Raw genomic sequence first — 23,128 nt, 5'->3', positions numbered from 1 at the left:
ATAGGTGTGCACCATTATGCCCAGCACGCCAATACTACTTTTGTAGTATTTTTGTTTTTTGTTTTTGTCTTTTTGAGACAGGTCTTGAAATGCAGTTCAGGCTGGCCTTTGGCTCACTTTGTAGCCAGGCTGGCCTCAAACTCACACAGCTCCTCCTGCCTCCCTACTGCTGAGACTATAAGAATGTGTCACCAAATACATGCCACATAAAATTTTTGTTTTCAGTGTGTGATACTGATTCCAGGACCTTAACCCTAAGCTGTATTATACCCTCTGCTTTTCACCTCTGCTCCCTGGCCTTTTTCTTAAATTTAGAGGTAGGGTCTCACGAAGTTGCTAAGCTGTCCCGGTTGCCTCAGATGTGATCCTTCTGCCTCAGCCTCCTACAGTGCTGGGTTACAGGTTACCTCCCACAGTTACATTTACCACCAGGAAAGCAAAAACCCGAAGTTCCTTTTGTAGTAACCCTGTCAAGTTAGTGTGAGAGAACTAGGATAGTTCTAGGATAGTGGTGGAGTTAGGCAAGTTGTCAGCTGAAAGCAGGAAAGGCAGCTGACACTGCGAGTCCAGCAAGAATCCCAACGAGGGGAGGAAAACTGGCTGCATTTGCTATCTCTGGGGCTTGTTCCACTGAAGAATCTAAACCCTGTGCTGCCAGAACTAATTCTGAAGCCAGAAATTTAGGATTTGGGGAGAGGAGAGCAGGGGAAGATGGTGGTCTGAGGATTATCACTGGGGTGGTCAGTTACTAAGCTATATTCCCAGCCTAGTGTATTTTATTATTTTAACACAAGGTCTTGCTATGTAGTTCAGGCTAGTGTTATACTCACTATGTGGCCCAGAGTGCATTCAAACTCACTGCAATTCTCCTGCCTCAGCTTCCTGAGTGCTGGAGTAACAGGCATATACAACCTAGCCTGGTGCCCACCATTTTATTTTGAGTCAGGGTTTCAATAAATTTCCCAAGCTGTGCTTGAACTTTGATCCTCCAGTCACATCTTCCCAGACTCCTGGGATTACAGGTATGCAATACCAGGTCCAGCACAGAAATTAGGATTTTAATGTAAAACTAAAATACAAATTAGAGTAACTCTCTACTAGAGTTTGTGCATAGCTAGAAACCTAACCAATGGCCTCCCAGTTGAGACAGGTAGAGACAGGCTTCCAGGCAGAGCAGGAAATACTTACTTCACGGAGAGGGAGAAATCCCCAGGAGCACTCTCACTTTCCCGGATTAGAAAGGCCCCATCATGCCGCTGTTTGCTAAGCATTTCTTCTGCCTTGGCTCTGGGGATTTTGCCAAAAAACCACCTAAGGAAGGAAGGCAAGCCAGTCAACATCTGCTTCCCCATCAAGAAACAGAATGTCCAGCCCTAATGTGAGTAACGGAACTCTCACTGCCAGGTGAGGACTCGCTCTTTACTGTCCAGCCTACCCGAGGCAGACCTCTTACTGGCTTTACTGTGCACCACTTTCTAGAAAGGGACTCATTAACGTCGCTCAGAGGAAGACATCGGAAAAATGGGTCTCTTGAGCCAAAACAGTCTGGGCCCTCACTGACTCATCAGAGTGGCACCTGGGAGAGACCTGGTTCTACAAATGCCGAAACACAGGACAGGCAACACAGAAAAGACAGGCCCCTTCCTGCAGCCATTCGGTAAGGCTCCATGTCTGCCACAGTGGGAATGAAGTGGGGAGGGGGGAGGCCCCGAAGGTGGAGGCATGGCTACTTTTGTGAAGAGTCACAGGGAAAAGGCCAGGGCTGAGACAGTAGTCTCGACCATCAAGGAAGGGCAGCAGCAGTCCTCTCAGGGGCTCTCTGGGTCACTGCTCAGCCCTCAGCTTTCCGAAGTTACCAGGAAAGACCCTGGATGCAGTCAGTGGTAGAGCATTCGGCTGGCACAAGCAAGGTCCTGGGCTGGATTCCTGGCACCAGGACAGACCCAAAGTCCCCCAAACCACAACATCAGAACACAATTTAACCTACCCCACACAAAGCAACTAACTGCAAAATTAAGATCTGTTATTTTAAGCAAATTACAGGCTGTACTGCTAGTTCACTCTGGCCAGAATAAAATGTGGCTGACTTCATGGAAAACTGTGGAAGCGGAAGCAAGTGGACCCTGGCTTACTAGGGGAAGAAGGGGGCACCTATGAAAGAGCTCCAGGTCACAACTGCCTGGCTACCCCAATGTGAACCATTACTAACAGGTGGGAGAGCCGATGACAATATTCTCTTTTTAATCATCCTCAGTGTTTCATTTTTTTAAAAAAAGCAACGACATTTCTAGTAAAGACAGACATACTTTACATGGTAACTTATATTCATTTAATATGCAAAATAAAACAGCAAAGGTACCAGTCTGTTAAAGCTATAAACCTAACCTTGGGCTAGAGATTTAGCTCAGCAGCATAAGCACCTGCCTTACAAGCACACGGTTGTGAGTTCGATCCCCAGTGCCAAAAAAACCCCAACCCTAACCTTTATGGCTTTAAGCCTATTGCATGTACACATAGCCATAATGCAAGATACTTCTGAAACGTTCCACAGTACTCAAGTTCAGACAGAAAGACAGGAGGCACTAGGAGAGACGAACCCAGAAGCTGCCTTGGGAAGCCAAGTGCCCCCATCTGCTGACTTGGGTCTTCCGCATTTCACATGCTCTGATGTCAAGCTGCAGAAGGCAGCCTCCTGCTTGCTCGGAGGCAAGCCAGGAAAGAGGCAGCTCAGGAGAAACCTGTTTTAGTAGACTAGTAGACTGTGAAAGGTGACAGGGACAGCCACCAGTATTGAGAACATTCAAACACTTCTGGTCTCTGGTGGTGGGAGGGTGCACTGTACTTGTGTGTAGTGTGTGTCTGGCTCTCACCAAGGGAGTGCAGGTCCTTGGCAGTCACCCTCTCTCCTCCTGGACCCCAAGAGTTTCCTGCCAGGCAGCCTCCTCTTTGAAGGCACAAAGTACTGAATGTAAGTTAAAATGACCTAGATGAACATGAAGTAAAAATAATAAGCAAGACTCTTCCTTAGGTCTCCAGAAGGGGCAACTGGTGACAGCTGTATGTGTGTTTCTAGGCCTTTCTTTATGAGTGCAATTCCATAACCACCTAACTTGCAGTGCTTTCTTGCTCCTAATCAACTCAGTATTTTTCAAGTCAACTATAAATTATAGTATAGGAAAGTACCCTAAATGAAGTCTTTACAATTTTTTTTTTCTTGGTCTTTTTTGAGACGGTCTCGCTACGCACTTCAGGCTGGTCTCGAACTCACAACGACAATCCTCCCACCTCGGCCTCCCAAGTACTGGGATTACAGGTGTGAGCCACCACGCCCGGCTCGAGTTTTTACAGTTAAAATAAATGTATCTCTGCTGTAAGTTTATAGATCAAGAAATTAGGCTTGAAGACCATTTAATTCAACAGAAATTTCTTGGGTATCTCCTCCTGTTTCAGGAAATCCATGAGCACGCTCCCTCTGAAAGCCGTCCACATAGCACAAGGGATGCCACACAGCGTGGCTGGAATGTCACTGTTAAAACATTTAACTGCCAACACTATATATGCTCAGTGCATTTCATAGTTTTTATAAATCTGATAGGCTTTTTTTTTGTTGTTTTTTTAAGACAGGGTCTCATTATGCAATTCAAGCTGGCCTGGACCTTGCAATGATCCTCCTGTCTCAGCCTCCTGAGTGCTAGGATTACAGGCATGTGCCATCACACCTAGCTCTGATAAACTTTTTATGTTTAAAAAATTTTTTGGTACCAGGAATTGAACTCACAACCTTGTGCTTGCCAGGCAGACGCTTATGCTGCTGAACTAAATCCCTGGCCATGACAGGTTTTCTTAAAAAAGTAATTTTTTGTGGTACTGGGTATCAGGCCCTCATGTGTGGTAAGGCATGCATTCTGACACTGAGTTATACACCCTCAGTGTATAACTCTCAATGGCCTCCTTTTAAAAAAAATTCTGCAATTTTAGTTTACTAGTGTATAGTGTGTGTTCCTTCCTTGTGGGAAGCTGGCACATGTACATAGCGCGCTAATTCCACTTTTCATCCTCTCTCTCTTCCCCCTCTTCCACCTTCTAATCCCATTTCTTCTTTTGGAATATGCTCCTAGGACACAGTGTTTATATTCCTCGTGCGGAGTTGGTACATGTATATAATGTATTCTAGTCCTTTTTGCTCACCCCATCTCTTCTTTTCCCCCGTCCCCTCTTTTTAGGGGGGGTACTGAGAACCCTCCATCTCTTGATCGCCTTCCCCTTTGAGAATGATTTAGCTCCCTATTTCATATTATCTATTTTTTATTTTGCTCTTTATTTTTATTCTGAGTTTTCCATGTAAGAGAAACTATGTGAGATTTGGGCTTGTGTCTCATTTATTCCACTTAACATTGTGGTGTCACTCTACTTTCCTACAAATGACTCAAGTCATCTTTATGGCAGAGCAGAGCCCCATTGTGTGTAAACATCACACAGTCTTTATTCATCTGTGAACGGACATATAGAGTCTAAGATTTAATTATTATGAACTGTGCTGCTATAAACATGGGCAGAGTGCTTTTAACACTGAACTTATGTGTAACTACACCCCTGTAGTCCAGTAGTCTATAAATCTTTCTAAAATATGTGTCTATACACTACATTAGAAATAGCAAGGTATGCAGGGGTGACCATTCATGCCTCTAATCCCAGCACTCTGGAAGCCGAAACTGGAGGATTGCTAGTTCAAACTCCTGCCTGGGCAATTTAAGAGGCTTACTGAGATCCTGTCTCAAAATAAAAATAAAAAGGCCTGGTCTGTAGCTCAGTGCAAAAGCCTTAGGTTCAATTCCCAATACGGGGCACAGGATTCTATCCACCAGCTTCTACTGTGACAAGCACATCTATGCATTCACACCCTGTACACCCAGCACTTGCAGCAGGCAAATCAACACTTTGTAGCCTAGTGTGGAATGAATGCACTTATGCAAACGCACAGGTTATGTGGTTCTCCATTTTAGACCTCCTGCTTCCTCTCCAGTAAGAAAGGGGGAGGTTTGAGTTCTGATCTCTGTGTTGTGCCACAGCTGTGATACTGATACTGATGCCCAATTCCTAGTCACTCAGCAGTCCCACATGGGGACAAGCTCTACATAGACACAAGCATGGTCTTTTTATCAATATGGTAGACTTGCATAAACAGGGTTTTCAGATTTTCATTTTCCCTTTCAGAGCTCAGAGTGAAGGTTTCCTGATTGCCCTGCAGCTCATCTGCAGGAATCCAGCAGAGCTGGTGTGGGGTGCTTCTCTGATCAACCAGAATTCCAAAGTCCTTGTATCAGGGGCAAAGGCCAAAGCACAGAGTGACTTTCCAATCAAGATCAGTAACTACAGCTTTCTAAAGTTGGCTTTGCCTTTTTTTCTCTCTCCTCTCCTTTCTTTCTTTGTAGCACTGGGAGCTGTAGAGTACAATGCCAGCCCCTTTGTTTTGAGATGGGGTCTTGTTAAATATGCAGTTGTCCACTTTGGGCTCTAATATGGGGTGCCTTTCCTGTCTTTTTTTTCCCTTTGTTTTTACATGTTTACAGTACACAATGACTGTATCCTCTCCCTGTAGGGAGCTGGTTCATATACACAACACATTTTCTTTCTATCCCATTCCTCTATTTTCCAACTTTTCTTAACAGCCTGAGAACATCTATGTCAGCTATCTATGTGAAAAAAAGCAGAATTTTTAGCCACAGGCATTTTACTTAAGGTAAAAATTACAGCCTCATGCACTGTTAAGTTCCCACTCAATCTGAAAATATGAAAATTAAAAGTAACAAGTTGATTTTGTTTTCACTGGATCTAGCACAGTAGCCAGTAAAATCATGGTTCTCAGTCTAAACCTGATGTGTGTGTGTGTGTGTGTGTGTGTGTGTGTGTACCGGGTACTGCATCAGGACCCTCATATCATACTATTTCTAGCCCTTGCCCAATTTAGCAAAACACAAAAGAAAAAAGGGCTTCAGGATATAGCTCAGTGCAAAGGCCCTGGGTTCAATCCTCCGGACAAAAAACAATCACAAGCAAAAACAAGATAACTAAGCTACATAGCTCTGGAGGATGACAGGTTCAGACCCAGTTTGGGCAACTTAGTGAGACCCTGTCTCAAAAAAATGTGTTTGTGGGGTGGGGGGTAGGGAGTTTGGACAGTGTGAAGGCCCTGGGTTCAATCCCTAGGCCTACAGAAAAATAAATGATGAGTGAATGATTGAGTGAGTGAGTGAAAGAGGGAGGGAGAGAGAAAGGAGAGAGGAAAAAAGAAAAAACATTAAAGGATGCGTGACCTGATCCACAGTTCCTCTACCCAATGCCGCCCCAGTACAGTAAACTCACAATTCTGTCCATGAAAAGCCCATGCAACCTCCATCAGCAAATAATGAGAATAAAAAGCTGTAGAAATTCAAAGCTGTGTTTAGTATCTATCACAAGAAGCCTAAGAAATTCACGCTCTGCTTCTGGGTTAACACCACTTGTGCCTGCCTTTGAGTGACTCGGGAATGATTATAGGTCAACTCTCCAGTCTGATTTTACAGTGCATTCCGGTGAGAGCATCATCGATCTACACACAGGAGATTCGGAGTCTCATGTATGCATGCCTTCAGAGTTTTAATGCTTTTGCTTTGTGTTTGTTTTTTTGAGACAGGGTGTCATATAGTTTGGATTGATCTCGAACTCATTATGCAGCCCAAGTTGGCCTCAAACTCCAGGTGATCCTCCTGCCTTGGTCCCTTAGTGCTGTGATTACAGGTGTGCACCAATATACCTGGCTTGCTTTTGTGTTTTACTATCAAGAATTTGTGCTTTAGTTATCAATTTAAAAAATGTTCAAGGGCTGGGGATTTAGCTCAGCAGCAAAGTACCTGCCTGGCCAAGCACAAGGTCCTGAGTTCGATTCCCAGTACCCAAAAAAAAAAAAAAAATCAAGCTAGGCATTGTGGCATGTGCCTGTAATCCCAGCACTTAGTTGAGGCAGGAGAGCTGCAAGTTCAAGATCAGCCTGGGCTACAGAGTGAGTTTAAGGTCAGCCTGAACTTACAGTGAAACCCTGTCTCAAACACACACACACACACACACACACACACACACACACACAGACATTTTCTTTTCACTGAGCCACTATTTGCAAAAGCAAGGTACAGGGGCTGGGGATTTAGCTCAGCGGCATAAGTGCCGGCCTTGCAAGCAGGCAGTCATGAGTTCAATCCAACAAAAAAAAAAAAAAAAAAAAAAAAAAAAACAAGGTACAAGTTATAATGGAATATAAGACACAAATTCTCCAGGGAACTTAACATCTTGTAAGGGGAGATAAAATTCAAAGACTTAAGAAAATATTAAGACAGAACAAGTTCCAAACAAAACAGGACAAATACAGTCTTACAAATCAGAGTGGTTTTCACCTTGTTAATTATCTGATGAAACATTCACCTAAGAGCAATTCTAAGGTGCTTGGTTCCTCTTGAAGTAAAAACAAGTTTCCTTGAGCACTTCCCAGTTGCCCTCATCACCCTGCAGGCCAACACAACCGTCTATCTCGTCTAGAGTAGGACTTCTTGAACATAATCCCAAGAAGCTTTCCTCTGAGCCACCGGGGAATTTTACTATGCCGTAAGTTAACTGCACAGCATAATTCCCCATCACTTTGCAAGGTCCTGTCACATAATAACCACACTGGAAAAGTTTACTGACCAGGGCATGAACTCAACTGATAGTTTCATGGGGAGGTTCCTAAATCATTTGTTTCATTTTACAGAAGACAACTGTTACAGGTTTGGGGTTTACTTCCTAGGTAGTGTTGGACCCACATTTAGTTGCTACCAGTGGTTATCTCTGGACAAGCTGATATACTACTCTACAGTTTCCTATACTATGAGCTTTTAATAATGAGAAATACTTTCATAAAATACTGGCACTGAAATACAAAATACTAGATAAAAGCCTTTCTAATTTGTAGGACAAAAAACAATGAATTAGATGACACTGAAGCCCCCATTCTGCTTAATGATACCTGTGTATAATTATTCTCCAAATTTGCTATGTGCATAAATATAATGTAGTCAAAATCTCCAGCAGCTGGGGAACGAGAAGTGTCAGGTCCATCTTGGGACAGTCACAATGGGGAGAGGGAACAGCGAGCTGCTATTCATGGTAGCGGGTGTCATCCAGAAGCCTTGCTACTTGGTGTTAGACCAAGCAGACACTGTCCCAGAAAAATTCTATTCTTGGTGTTGAGAGCCTGTGCTCCCTTGACACACTCACAGGGCCTGCAAATGACTGATTCTGAGGCAAAGAGCAAGGTCAGTGAAAGAGGGGTGGGTGACATGGGGGCTCAGCAGTCTGTGAGAGTTCCCAGGTCCCCTCAATGCCACATAATATAAAGCAAGGCTGGGGTCTGAAAGTATTACAAATGCTCATCGCTCTCAGTAGTCTGGAAGAAAACATCTGTCCTCTCTGAAGTACACACACTTAGGTGAAAGATCAAGCGTTTATTGAGAACTATCATATGCCGATCATTATGCTGAGAGTATAAAAATTAAAGCTGCTGCTCCGAGTGACCAGCAAACAGATCAACACACAACTCTGCAGTACATACCCTTTTTTAAACTTAAAAAAATTTATGAAACACCTGGTCCCAGGGGTTTTACAGAGAGTTAATTATGGACATGCCAAAAAAAAAACTGTTTTACTTTTGAAGATCACTAACAATATTATACTATCATTATATACTACATACTATTATCAAAATCAACATTCTTGGTTAATTCCCTGGAAAGACAGAATAGCATGACATCATCCCAGTGGTATCAACTTAAAATCAGTATATGGAACAAACAGGTGGGAAAGTAATAAGCTCCGACTTACGGGTGTGGTTTCATCTCTATGTAGTTCTTGGGGATGAAGCCATCCTTCCCGTTGAGCTCTGCCTTATACCAATTCTGATCACATTCTTCATTCAAAACCTGGGAAGAAATTAGACAAGGAAAAATCAATCACTTCTCTAAGGTTGCCACGAAACAATCTGTGCTACCTTAGGTTTGTGAAAGATCTTATTTCAAGTATTATCAGTTACACAGATATAAGAGTACTGGTGATTTCAGACAATCAGCAGAATGTTAAAACTCTAAAAATTAAAAAGACAAAGAAATTGTCTCTAGGGGCTGGGGATTTAGCTCAGTGGCATAAGTGCCTGCCTTGCAAGCAGGCAGTTGTGAGTTCGATCCCTGGTACCGATAAAAACGAAAAAGACAAAAAAAAAAAAAATTGTCTCTGCAAATCAGGCCTCCAAACACCTTAAACTCTCAGACAGAAAGGACAGCCAGACATGGTGGCACATGTCTGTAATCCTAGCACTTGAGAGGCTGAGGCAGGAGGAAAGCCATGAGTTTGAGGCCAGTGTGGGCTACACAGTAATATATCACCTAAACAGAATCAAATCAAGCCAAATGAAAGCATGACAGGCAAAAGTATTTTTTAGTAGTTTTTTTTCTGAGACGAGGTCTTGCTATACAGTTCAGGCTGGCCTTGACCAGGCTGGTCTCAAGTTTGCAGCGACACTCCTACTTCAATCTCCCCAGTGCTGTGACACTGTGCCTAGTTTAGTACTGATTTTCTTTTTTTTAAAGAAAGGAAATAAGGGAATTCTAACAAATAGCAAACACGGACCTCAGAGGATGAAGGGAGCTTAACAGATTATATATGACTGTAACCTGGTACAGAGGAGTATGACAGTAGAACCAAGAAGCAATAGGCAAGAACTTTAATCCTTCTCGAGAGAGCACCTAGAATCCAGACCCAATCCTGCGGTTTCTCAACTGCTTCTCTAGATTATTCCAAGAACAGATCTTCTACCACGCAGCTTTCTAGAGTGCTGCTGTGTGTGCACAACCATGTGCCCTTATATGGGAAAACGTTACTCACTATGTAGCATAGGCTGGCCTCAAACTCCTGGTGATCCTCCTGCTTCAGCCCCCTGAGTCTTTGAATTACAGACATGCACCACATCTTTCAACAGGAAAATTATTTTTAATGACCAAGCATGGCAAGTCCTGCCACCTTATTAACCATCAAAGGTCATATGATGTGTTCAGGCTAGACAATGCTAAAGCACACACACCAATCAACACAAATCAGGTAAAGACTTTGAGATAACAACCATGCCACTGTATTCTACAGATGGGAAAACATCTAGAAAAATGAAATGGCTACCCCAAATTATGAATTAGCGACCTCATGTAGCTCAGAATTACACCCAGGGCTGGCAGGTGGCTCAGTGGTGGAGCTTTTGCCTCGCATACGTGAGGCTGAATCACATCCTTACTTTCAGATTCCAAATGAATGTTCCACAGCTGCTTCCCATGAGTCACATGGACAGGCCCAGCCCTGAACTAAGCTGTAGATAATATGAAGACCAAAACGGAAGTTGGTATAAATGCCACACTCTGGATTCTAGACATTTAACGAAAGGCAAAAGGCAGAAGGCAGAAAGCTGGCATCCTCAAAGAGAAAAGAAAACCTAGCGAGGCATGGTTATACAGCCCTATAACCCCTGAACTCCGGGAGGCAGAGCCAAGAAAGAATGAATATGAGCCTAGCCTGGGGAACTCAGCAAGTGCCTGTCTCAAAATTAAAAATTAAAAACGACTGGGGATTTAGATCAGTGACAAGGTCCTGGGTTTAGTCCCAAATACCAAGAAATGAAGAAGAGACAAGAAAGGAGAGGAGGAGAAAAAAAAGGAGAGGAGAAGAGAGAATACAGATGTGTACATTATTCCAAAATGGTGCTTAAAGGAAAGCCTAATTACAACAATAGTTCATCTATATTACAAAATTCTAAAAAGAAGCTGGTAAAATTCTTGATAAAATGACTTATTCAAGATAATGAACAATGCTTTACTCATAGCCAAATTAGAAGCTGGAGTGCTTTGAAGTGTCTGCTGCTGTCTACATGCTGACATTTCTTAGTGACATATGGCATGAGAAGGGGCAGACAGGCTGACAGGGAAGGATGACTTGTCAAGCTACATGGAAGATTAACTCAGGCGTAGTCACTTCCACAGGCCCAGTCCAACGCCTTTGGCCCTGGTGTACTATCTGTGACGCTGGTCAGCTTTAGGCCACAGGCAGTAGTCACTGGGACTAAGTGCATTTGTACACAGGACGAGGTGGCAAGTCTTGTGAGAGCTAATAAGTGTGGATAGAAGAGTTCAAAAAAATTAGCCACTGAGAGTATGGCAGGTTCAGCAGTCTTGAGTCTCACACGTGCCAACAGTGTAGTGATAAAAATTTTTATTTTCCCCTTGAAGAATCATTTTATTAAAGACTGCAATGATATAAAACATCCTAAGACATATTCAGAATTTTAAAAATCATTTAAAAACACTAAACTGCACTGCAGCCAGCCCAGGCATTTTGTTGCTCCGAGTCAAACTGAAGACAAAGGCTTAACAAGGGGAGGGCTCACAACCCCTCACAGGAGCATGGGACCTCTCAGTGGCCTGTAGGAGAGGAGTTTCTCAACCCAACTGCTGTACACTGCATCACCATTTCCAAGAAAGCCCTGACACTGGGATGCCATAACTTAAAAAGATGTTTAACAATTAAATTTTATTTTACTGTTTAAACATATAGACCAGCAAAAGAACTAACCTGAGTAAATTCTGAGTAGCCCGAGGGGACAACCACTGCTTTTAACAGGTGCCTCCAAAAACTGCTTCTGGCGAAAGAGCACAAGCTTCACAAACAGTGCTTTATGCCAAGGTTTGTCACGTTTTCCCAAAAAGACAGCCTATACTGGCTCATCTATGACCTCCTCATAAATAGCTAACCAACACTTTGGCCCACTGTGCAAATTCCAGATGTCTCTAGCCCTCTTTTCTCCCCAGCCTCTACATTTACTTGTCTTATCACCCTGGGTAGCCATACAAAGCTCACTGCTTTAACAGAAGCAGACTGATTGAGAGATGAGATTATGCAAAGAGGAAGAGCCAAGTTTCAGAGAAGGACTTTTTTTTAAAAAAGACACTCTGAAATAATGTTAGCCCAAATCAGGAAGAAATTTAAGAGATGAGGAAAAATTAAAAAGACTGTAACCAACAGAAGGGCATATGAAGAATTTTTGAGGTATTGCTTAATATTTCTTGACCAAGTGGAGTGTACATAGGTGTATTTGGTTTGTGAAAATTCACTCTGTCATATAGATGTGTTTGTCTTTATATACATTATACCTTACTCAGAAGTTACAACTATTCCAGTCAAGAAAATACTGTAATGTTAATACAATTTACTATTTGAATGTAAGGAAAATACATGAAGGTCTATATACTTCAGATAGAAACTTTACATCGCCCCAAAATATATGGGAAAGTAGAAAATAACAGTGAGACCTCAGAAGTCCCCATAGTGATACCTCATCAATGCTACAGTATGAAAAAATTTAACTCCCAAGAGTAAGACTTTCTTCATCATAGACATCGCAGCACGGAACATGCTCAACTTTTCTGCAGAGTGTTACATCATTTCTGGGCTGAAGTTTTACCTTCATTATGAGAGCACTCTAAAGGCAAGGCGAGATTTCCATTTATACAAGTAACAATTGGAAATTCTCTGACTAGGTAAGAAAAAGAAAAAATTCAGTGATGAGATAGATGCAAATCTCATGGGCTGAGATGCAGCTCAGTAGTAGAGTGTTTGCCTAGTATGCAGGGCATCTGAGGCTTAGGAAAGTACAGAGAGGGAGATAAGGAGAGAGAGAGAGAGAGAGAGGGAGGGAGGGAGAGAAAGAGAGGAAGATGAAGGAAGGAGGAAGATGGAGAGAGAGGGGGACATGGGGAGGGAGGGAGAGAGGGAAATCTCAGGCCCAGGAGTACACACTTGCTGACGTGGTAACAAGAACTCAAGATGCAATCCTGACCCTCTGTGCACTAGGATAAATTTGAACCTTATGAACAGTAAACAATGACCCCAAGCAAACTACTACTCTTCCTAGATCTAACAAAAGGTTCCAATCCTGTGGGACTGAGTTTCACTTTCTCTAAATTAGGTCTCTGCTGCAATACTTTCCATGGGATCTGACAGTGCATATAAACAAAGAACCAGAATTCCTGCTGTAGTCCAAAAACACATAGGTTTAAGACAACTGTTTGCTTCATAAAAGATTTTAAACACACAGCTTAAGGACTGCCAAATCTCTTTCCACTCCCTTCTATATAACAGACAAGAAAGAGAAGAACCGCCTTTTCACAATTATTAAAAAGTACTGGGGCTGGGGATGTAGCTCAGCGGCATAATGCCTGCCTTGCAAGGATGAGGTCCTGAGTTTGAGTCCCGGTCTGTCCCCCCCACTAAATAAATACATAAATAGGTTTGTTAAGTGTCTGGTATACAAAATACTGCTCTTTGAAACGTGGGGAGTTTTCTTGACTAAATATAATTAGTCATCTGTAAATTAACAACAAAACATTATGATCATTTAAAAAAAAATAGCTGTCTGGTTATGGCCCATCAAGCCTTTCAACATAAGCTTTAATGCTAATAACTGAGGGTGTTCAACCCATCTTCAAGGGAAAATTGCTCAAAGTTCTAGCAAACTGTGAGGTGGCAATTCATTTGAATAAGAGCATTTGTACACTGGCCATGGTGGCGTATGCCTATGATGCCGGTACTCAGGAAGACCATGAGTTTGAGGACTACAGTATATGAAAGATCACTTAAAAAACAAAAAAAACAAAAAACAAAAAACAGTATTGAGTATTAAACCCAGGACCTTGTATATGCGAAGCAACTGTTCTACCACCAAAATACACACCCAGCCCTACATTCCTTTTTAAAAGTTTACTTTGGAACACAATTTTCATAAATTGCCCAGGCTTGTCTCAAACTTGTGATCATCCTGCCTCAATTTCCCAAATAGCTTGGATTACAGGTGGGAAACACCATGCCCAGGTAACTATTTTTAAAAATTTTATTAGTACATGACTGCACAATGACTGCTTTTATTATGTGAAGTTGGTACCTGTATAAAGAAGTCTTAATTCTCTTTACTTGCCCTCTACCAGGTAAACATTTTTAGCTCTAACATACTGAAAACCCAAACCACCATATGTATGGCTACCCTGCATTACAGAAATTCAGTGTAAACCTTTGAGTTTTACCTAGTCCTTCTAAGAAACAGGCAATTCCAGTTTAACCCCCTGTAAACACTGGTGATTCCAGGTTCAGTATCAGTCAATCAACCAATCCCAGAGGAGCAGTGACACTAAAACACTGCCACGATTTCAAGATAAAGCTCCAAAACCCTAGTGACACCTACCATATGATTTCAAGTTACACACACACACACACACACACACACACACACACACACACACACAGAGTGCATGCAATCTTTGTAAAGACTTTAACCCAAAGGACAAACTCTACAGGACCCTGACTAGGATAACAGGCCTGGGAGAGCTATTTAAAATAAACTCTCTTCAGGAGCTGGTTACATATTTTATTAGAAACTATGAGAACGTTGTCTTGAGTACGGGCACTGACTCAGTCTGCAGCTATACCGCCTCATCACTGACGCTGTAAGGAAGCCTTACAACTGCCACCGCCATCTGTCACAGATTTTGCTCAGCACGAGAAACGTCTCTGTGCTGGTCCATATTCTGTGTGCCAAGCTATGACAAACACTCACAAGGCAGATGAGCCATTAGCACTTTCATGAGACACCCAACTTCAAGGTGCTTTCATAGCAAAGCTCCTGATCCTCTGGTGGCCTCCCACTGCTTCTCAGGCAGGCCTGTGAACCTGTCCCCACCACAACTGCAACAGAGACCACAACTCATGGCAAACAAGCAGAAAACTGGCACCCAGGCAAGCCAGGGGATGTGGATTTGTCCCTCAAGACCAGCACTGTGAGAATAAATGAAATGCATTCGTAAAGTAAAAAATTCCTGCCAGGCAATCAATTTGAGTTCCCTCCTGTCTCTCAGGCGCTATTCTTAGTCCCCAAAAGTTTTCCTACTCTTAAACAAAAACACAACAAAACCCTGCAACCTGGGTACTTTGTGTGTGTGTGTGTGTGTGTGTGTGTGTGTGGAGGAGTATTGGTCTTTTTGAGATAGGATCTTGCTACGCAGTTCAGGATGGCCTTGAACTTGTGTGTAGCCCAAACTGGCCTCGAACTTGCAGTGATCCTCTTGCCTCAGCTTCCCAAGTGCTTGGATTACAGGCATGAGCCACCATGCCCTGCCGACCCAAGTAAATTTATGAAATTGTGTGTAAATATCTAGCTGTGCTGTTTTATTAAATGATTAAAAGAATACCTATTCACTTTAGAAAAGTATTTATGTAATAGTACCAAATCGAGAGGCTACTATATTATCTTGTATTTCTTTCCTCAGCAAAAGCATATTATTCATGTCACAAAATGCTATTTTAGTATTTATATGGGTATTTTCAGAGGCCTCATTTCTTTGGGAATTCAGGAGTCTTGAAACCCTTTTTTTTTTTTTTGGTCTTTTTCCTTTTTATCGGTGGGGGAGAGGGGAGGCAGGTTCTTCCTAGATTTGCCATGTGGAACCCAAAGTTCCTCTCCTTTATCCTCTCTTCCCAAATGCTGAGATCACAGATGTGTGTCATCATGCAGTTCTACTGGCTGCAGTGCTAGAAAGTGAGCCCAGGGATATTCTACTACTAAGCTACATATTCTGCTTTCTCAAATTTTATTTTGAGAATGGCTCTTGCTAGGTAGCTCAGGTTGGTCTTAAATGTGTAATCCTTTTGCCTGAACCTTCAAGTAATTGGGATTATATGTGCGCACAACTAATCCTTACAGAATACAGTTTTATGAAACATAATTTGATCATATCTATTAAACTTATTTCTATGAACCCAGCACTGGCATTCCTCACTCTAATAAAACCACCAACCATGGATGAGGGAGCAAACCAGGGTTCAGTGAGGGCATGAGTCAGTGCCAGTGCTGTGTCCTAGAGCTACAGCAATGAAGAGCTAAACCTCACTCCCAAGTTGCTCAGAGGATGCAAGAGAAGGGCAAGAAGCTCTGGGATGAAAAAGTTCAGGACGCTTTACAGAAAATATCTTTAGGAGACCTAATCACACACAAAGATGGGAAAGAAGGAAATATTCTCTGGTGGTAACATATAAGTGGGGATTTACCCAGGGCAAGGTTGGGGCAGGGATGGAGAATCTGAGTGAGAATAAAGAGAACTATTACAAACAGAAGAGCCTAAATAAGTTCTTAGGTGGGAAGGCGTTCAGCACAGTCTAGGAAATAAAATACAGGATCCAAATGAGGTAAGTGGCAAGAAGGGTTATCAGGGTCACGGACAACTGGGCCAGACCATGCAGGGTTCGAAGGCAGAATGAAGATGAGGATTGTGGGGTGTACTTAAAGAGTAAGTTGGGGGGGAGTGTGTGTGGCACAAGATCTGAAGGGAACTAAGGGGCAGCAGGTGGTTAACAGGGCGAACACTGCTACAGCAAGTCAGGCAAGAAAGAAATATGTAGTCTGGGCATGGTAGTTTCTGGCTGGGTCTTTTTATTTGCTTTTTTGAGATACAGTCTTGTAATGCATTTCAGATTGGCTCTGATCTCCATAGTTCAGGCTGACCTCAAACTCACAGATATCCTGCCTCAGCCTCTTGAGTGCTTGAATTACAGGCTTGTACCACCATGCTGGCCGGTTTCTAGCTGCTTTGAAAAGTCTCAAAAATGAACATTTAAAAACTGACGTCATTTTAAGAACCTACATTTACTCTTCTTTTCCCAAAGATCTTCCCCTGAGCCTGTGGTACATGCCTATAATACCAGCCCTCTGGAGGCTAAAGCAGAGGGTCATTGTAAGTTTGAGACCAGCATGGGCTGCCAGCTGGACTATATAGCAAGACTCTTGTCTCAAAACAAGCAACCCCCCCCCAATCAAAAGATTCCCCCTATGTACTTTTGCAAGAATAGGAGTCTTTCACACAATACTGGGTAAGAAATCAAATTTTATCTACTTCACAGGCTTCCCAAGGTAACATAATTAAAAAGTTAGAAAAAGTATAATTATTCACTATAAGCAAACAAAAAGAATGAAAAATGTATGAAAGGAATAATTTCTCGGTTATGAAGAATGATTCCACTCTCTGAGAACAAAGGTAATGTTTTAACAGCTATACAATTAAAAACAGCTGCACAAATCCGATGGTGCTTTTTCATAACCAATTCAAATGGATAAAATGTGCAGAAAGCTTTCAGAATCTATGAAAATATGCCATTTAGATTAGCAAACTTGACTTATGCTACTCTTTACCACATACTGTCTTACTTCCAAAAGAGACATCAAGGAGTGCATGAAACTCCCAAACATGGAAGCTTTAAATTTTGAGATGTAGCGGGGCATAATAGCACACACCTGTAATCCAGACACTTGGGAGGTTGAAGCATGAGGATTGATGCATGTTTGAGGTTGGCCTGAGCTACAAAGTGAGTTTGGGGCCAGCCTGAACTAAATAGTAAGACCCTGCCTCAAAAAAGATCAAAAGGGGAAAAAAAAAGGACTGGTTCGAAACCATTTTATTCTGAGCACCTCCAACCGGTTGGAGACAAATATATCTGTTGTTAACAGACTAAATTACCTTCCCTTCTTTTGCTTCTGGAGTAATTACTATGCTCTGAGCTTTTTTGAGGCAGCTGCAGGGCTCCCGGCTCAGAAGAAACAGATCCCAAGAGCCCTGGGGGCGGGGCTGCACTTGGTTTGCCCATCAAAAGAAGACAAGCTCACCTTGGCTCCCACCTATATTTTGTCTCTCCAAGCACCTACACACTGCTCCTTGTGGAAAAGCAGTGCTTTCATCCCACAGAAAACATCACAACCTGCAGAGAACAGAGGAACTAGAAGGGCTAAATAATAGGATATGTTAATGCAAACAATCGCTGTGCCACCCTCAATTGCCAATTACAACTTCCTGATTTCACACGGCATTTAAAGGGAAACTGGTGTCCCATTCAATGTTTCTTTGTGGGCCGTAGTACTAAGAAAATATCCATGCTGCTGGAACAGAAGGGTGACCAGGCATAAAATGTTTGCTGTCCTGCTTTATATAATACAGAAGTACCTTGGTTTACAAATGTTTTTGTTTGCAAACAATTTGGTTCTCAGAAGTGTTTGACAAAATTTTGCATCCGTTCACAAATTACACACTGGGGACAAATAACCAGGGCTATCTTCTCCACACAAACTCAAATGTGGCCACCTGTTCCAAAATCATATTAAGTTCATAAACCAAGGCACCACTGTAAATAGTTTCTCACATCTCAATGATCAGCCATACGTGACCAACAAAGATGACCACTGTTGGCCACTACAGAGTAGTATCAATTGGCTTTTATAACACCCCTTCCATGCAACAAATTTTTTTTTAATTAAAAAAATTTTTTTTGGACCCAGGGTCTTGGTTGGCCTTGAACTCACTATTCTATGTAGCCTAGACTAGCTTCGAATGTGCAGCAATCCTCCTGTCTCGGCCTCTTGAGTCCTGGATTACAGGTGTGTGCCACCAGACGCAGCCAGTTCTTGATGTTAGAGCCAAAGGTGTTTTTCTTGCCTTCACCTGACTTGGTCTACAGATAGTGTGTAACAGTCTCTTCTCAACTCACTAATATTTAAACATTAAAGTCCCCCTGGGGCTATTTTCTTATGATTGCACACCAGTGGTGGTGAACCTACAGCACATGGGTCACAGTGGCTGTCTGTCATCACTGAAAGCTCTAAAAGGTTTGCCTTCACTGCTCCATACTCACACCCTTGGTTCTCAGTCAAGTCTCAATGGCTTTACATGTTCCCAACCAGAAAGAACACTTCTTTCCAATTCTGCTTCGATGGCTCCAGCCCAAGTTATCCATGTCTCCTCTCTTGGCACTGGCTTCTTAATCAGTCTCTCCACTTTCACTTCCCCCCATCAGAATGTTCTGAATTCAGTAACCAGAATTAGCACTATGAATGTGTAAGCTAGGACTGTCAGAGCCAAAATGAGTCTAAGGAGACATGATAACTAAATGTGACATTCTACATGGGGTCCTAGAACAGCAAGATGGGGCAAAACTAAGGGACTGTGAATAAAGTACATAAGTTAGGTAATACTGGTTCACTCATGATAGTAAATCTACCATACTGTACTAATAACAAGAAACTGGGTGCAGGGCACACAGAAACTCTTGCCTGAGACTTATTTATAAATCTAAAATTACTCTGAAGAATAAAATTTACTGAAAAAGAAAAGCAGTTAAGACACACGTCACTTATTCCTCAAATATATGGCACTATGTGCAGTATGTGGACACTCCATACTGTGAATGAATTCTCATGTCACACTGTGACATCCCTTCGAACTTACGGACCCTGTTAACTGTCTTAGCATCTCTCTCTTGTAAAAGATGGTTCTGAATATAAAAAAATACTTAGCAACATGCATTAGATATTAAAGCTAATATAAAAAAAAAAGCCAGGTGTGCTGGTCCACAACTGTAATCCCAGTACTTGAGAGACCGAGGGAAGAGGATCGCAAGCTGAGTTTGAGGCCAGCCTAGACTACAAAACAAGACCCTGTCTTAAAAAACGAAACGAAACAAAACAAAACAAACTCTTAAAAATGTAAGTGTTGTACTCTAGAAAAATAGCTTCGTTATATTTGTATCATAGCAATACCTGTAACTTGGCCTTACTGTGTGTGTTTTCCTTTTCCCTTTGGGTGACCTAACTGATATGTTAATCAGCGCTCTCCTCTGTAAAGAATTGTAAAATCTTACCTAATTGATATGTTAACCATTGTTGCCCTCTACAAATAACAGATGTGGTGCTAAAGTAAGGTAACTAAGGTTGTTAATTGCTGTTAGACTTCTCTATTCTTTGCTAAGGAAAACAAGATTTCTTCTTATCTAAACTTGCATGTTTGCAGGGAAACTTGCTTGTTAGCACAACCCTTACCTGATCTTGCTCTTCCCAAGACATGCAATTGCCCGTGTTTCTGTTTTGTAGTGTGCTACACCCCACCCCCCTCCTTACATTGTGTGACCAGCAGCTGTTTGTGGATTTACAAGATAAAAGCCCTGACTTTTAGCCGTCAGGTGCGCAGCCTCCAAATTGGCTCCTGGAGACGGTGTCACCGGGCCTGGCCTAAAATAAAGCCTTTGCTCCCCAAATTTTAATTTCTTGCTTCCTTGGATTTTATTCCGGGGTCCGAGTTATCACAGTAAGGGGTATGGCTCTGAAGTAGAGTTCAAAATTAATATGTGCATGGCTTAGGTTTTATTTCCAGTATCAATTTTTTTAAAAAGTTAACGAAGATTTTCCCCTCTAAAAAATTAGGCAAAGTGTAATCCGGCATCAATTCCTTTAAGCAGGCCTTACAGCTTATTTTTAGTTTAAATACTTACTTACTTACAAAAGTTATTTTCTTCCTCTGTATTTAACCTGTGTGGGCAAGGAATCTAATGATTAACAAGTTACAGCGTAGAGTAGACCCTGGCCAGAGACCTCACCTACAGCAAACACCACCATTATTTGCAGGGTAATTAAAAGTCTTTTCAGCATAAGGAGTCTGGCACTGCACATGAAGCTTTCCACTATGTAGCCCTCTTCAAACCCTCCAGTGGCAGTGACCCTGCACACACACACCTCTGCAGGCTCTTTGCATCCGAGGGCTCCTACGCCAGCACTGCTCTAGACTTACCTTCCTGTTTCTCTCTGCTCTGAACTGCAAGTCCAACAACACTAAAACTACCTGCAGTTTCACAACTGCTAAGGTATTTAATATACTGTTCCTGCTTCCTGAAATGGCAAACTCAAGACCTAATTTAAGGACCTCTTCTCCTCTATTTCCATGAACTTTGTTTTACTTTCATGGTACTAGTATTACCAGGTCTGTCTCAACATCTTTTTTTTCTTTTTTTGTACCAGGAATCAAAATTCAGGACCTTGTGCTTGCCAGGGAGGCACTGTGCCACTGAGCTATATCCCTAGCTCCTCGATATATTCTAATTACAGTGCCTGTCTTTAAAGATTTGACTATGTGAAGTGTGGAGCTTCACTTGTTAACTGTGGTATTTTCAGGGTGGTCAGTACAGGTTTGACTTGTCTTGCAAAGAAAAACTTTTGTTTCAAGAAACAGTGTACCACACCACAAAAACCTTTTAATTTTTTCTCTCTTGAAATGATAAACTGTTTCCCAAATGTAAAATGAGAATGTAAATTATTATATAATAAATGTTTATGCCTGATTTTTTTTCTATTATTTACAATAAGCAAGTGATTAGGTTAAATCTCCAAAATACATTCTGAACAGATTGCAGCTACTCCTGGTCCCCCACCCTCTCTCTCTATTGCCTCTCTCTCTATTGCTTAAAAAGACAATTCTGGGGGGTGGGGGTAGGGAGGAAAAAAAAAAAAAAGACAATTCTGGATAACAGAGACCAGTTTTATACATGTTTTGGAACAATTCCTGGTAACTCTCCCCCCACCACCAGATGGTATTTCAGGAGATTCTCCAATTCTTTTTCTTATCATAAAACCCAGTAACTAAAATCACAAATATGAGCCAGATAATTGTTCAATTTTAGAAAGCTTCCACTCAACTATCCTTAAGAACCCACACAAACACAATCCTTGACCAATGAAACTGAGGTCAAGCACAGCAGAGTTCAGAAAGGATGGCAAAATTACCACAGGCAGCTGTGTAGTAAAGACTGCCTAACATAAAAGCTAGTAGTAGTAGAAAAAGAAAAAAAAAATTTTTTTAAAAACCCAAGAACCTAGTGCCACTGACTCTGGCTCCTTGTCACTCTCCCTCTGACCACCTGGCTTCTGAGCCTCACATAAATTCCTTGAAAAAAAGCCCAATATGCTATGTTCTGTTCTACTCTGCAGTGAGAATTTTACAAAGGCACACATATGGTATACCTATTATATGACCTTTATATGTATATTAACAACAATTCTTCCCAGAGAAGGTATTTTTATTTTATAGATGCAGAAACCAGGACTCAAAGAAGCCAAGTGCCCTGACTCCAAACATAGTTAACAAGAAGTGAAATTGCAATTTACTTCAAATTCAGTGGTCTTATTTCAAAAACATTTTACTAACTTCCTTACTTTTATTTTTCATTGATTTATTTTTGGTACCAGGGATCAAACTCACAACCTTGCGCTTGCAAGGCAGGCGCTTACACTGCTGAGCTAAATCCCTAGCCCCCTAACCTCCATACTTTTAAAGATGAAAAGGAAGCAAAAAAAACCTAAAGCATGAGGTAGCAAAGATTCAAGTAAGTGGAGGCTGGGGATTTAGCTCAGCGGCATAAGCGCCTGCCTTGCAAGCAGGCAGTCATGAGTTCGATCCCCAGTACCCATAAAAAAAAAAAAAGATTCAAGTAAGTATTTTTTTTCCAAGCAACAGACAGACAGAAAAATAAGTGAAGATAGAGAGAGACACCAGGCACAGATACTTGATTTTTAAAGTGTTAGTATAAACTGGGTAAGAGAACGCTAAGGCAGGAAGGTTGCCACAAACTCAGGACCAGCCTGGACTACATACTGAGGTCAAAAACAGCATATAGAGATCCTGGCTCAAAAAAAAAAAAAAAAAAAGTCAGTATAAACCCTGCCTGCTTCTTACAACTTATCAGGAGAAATGACTTCTTTTACATCTCAGGTTTATCCTATTATACAGATACTACACTGAGTTATCTGCTTGCAAAGTACTAAAGTTGAGCAACCTGAACAGCAGTACAAAGGAAATATGTACTCTAAGTACATACTGAGGGACCATTCTACAAGGGGAGTAGGTTCATTCAGGAAAATAAATTTTTTATTGGATTGGGGGGAAAAAAACCCTTCCCAAATTAGCTTTAGTCTCTAAGAAAGCATGATTTCATGAGCAAAATATATAATGCTTCTTAACTGTCTTACTAATTGAGCAACGCTATTCATAAAGCTTACCTATTAAGTCAGTATTCATTCTTTCAGTTTAATTTCATATGTAACCACTTACCCCAAGCATCACTCAGGCAGGTGTTGCGTCACCCAGTCAATTCTTGTATGGATATATGTGGTAAA

General features: G+C 41.8%; 1 protein-coding gene across 3 annotated transcripts in view; it reads right to left on the bottom strand.

Annotated features, from left to right (window-relative positions):
* Window positions 1–23,128, bottom strand: part of Grb2 (growth factor receptor bound protein 2) — a 72,959-nt gene that overhangs the window by 5,448 nt on the left and 44,383 nt on the right. For all 3 annotated transcript variants that reach the window (XM_004999290.4, XM_013146951.3, XM_063242489.1), the window contains 2 exons: window positions 8,890–8,987; window positions 1,189–1,311 (listed from right to left, as the gene is read on the bottom strand). In XM_004999290.4, the coding sequence (XP_004999347.1) occupies window positions 1,189–1,311; window positions 8,890–8,987 (221 nt within the window). The remainder of the gene's footprint in view (window positions 1–1,188; window positions 1,312–8,889; window positions 8,988–23,128) is intronic.

The sequence above is a fragment of the Cavia porcellus genome, unplaced genomic scaffold (genome assembly GCF_034190915.1).
Source record: "Cavia porcellus strain 051 isolate PalLab524CR breed Dunkin Hartley unplaced genomic scaffold, mCavPor4.1 scaffold_32, whole genome shotgun sequence".
Classification (NCBI taxonomy): Eukaryota; Metazoa; Chordata; class Mammalia; order Rodentia; family Caviidae; genus Cavia; species Cavia porcellus.
Note: the sequence above shows the minus strand (reverse complement) of the source record. Positions and strands in the feature narration are given on the sequence as shown.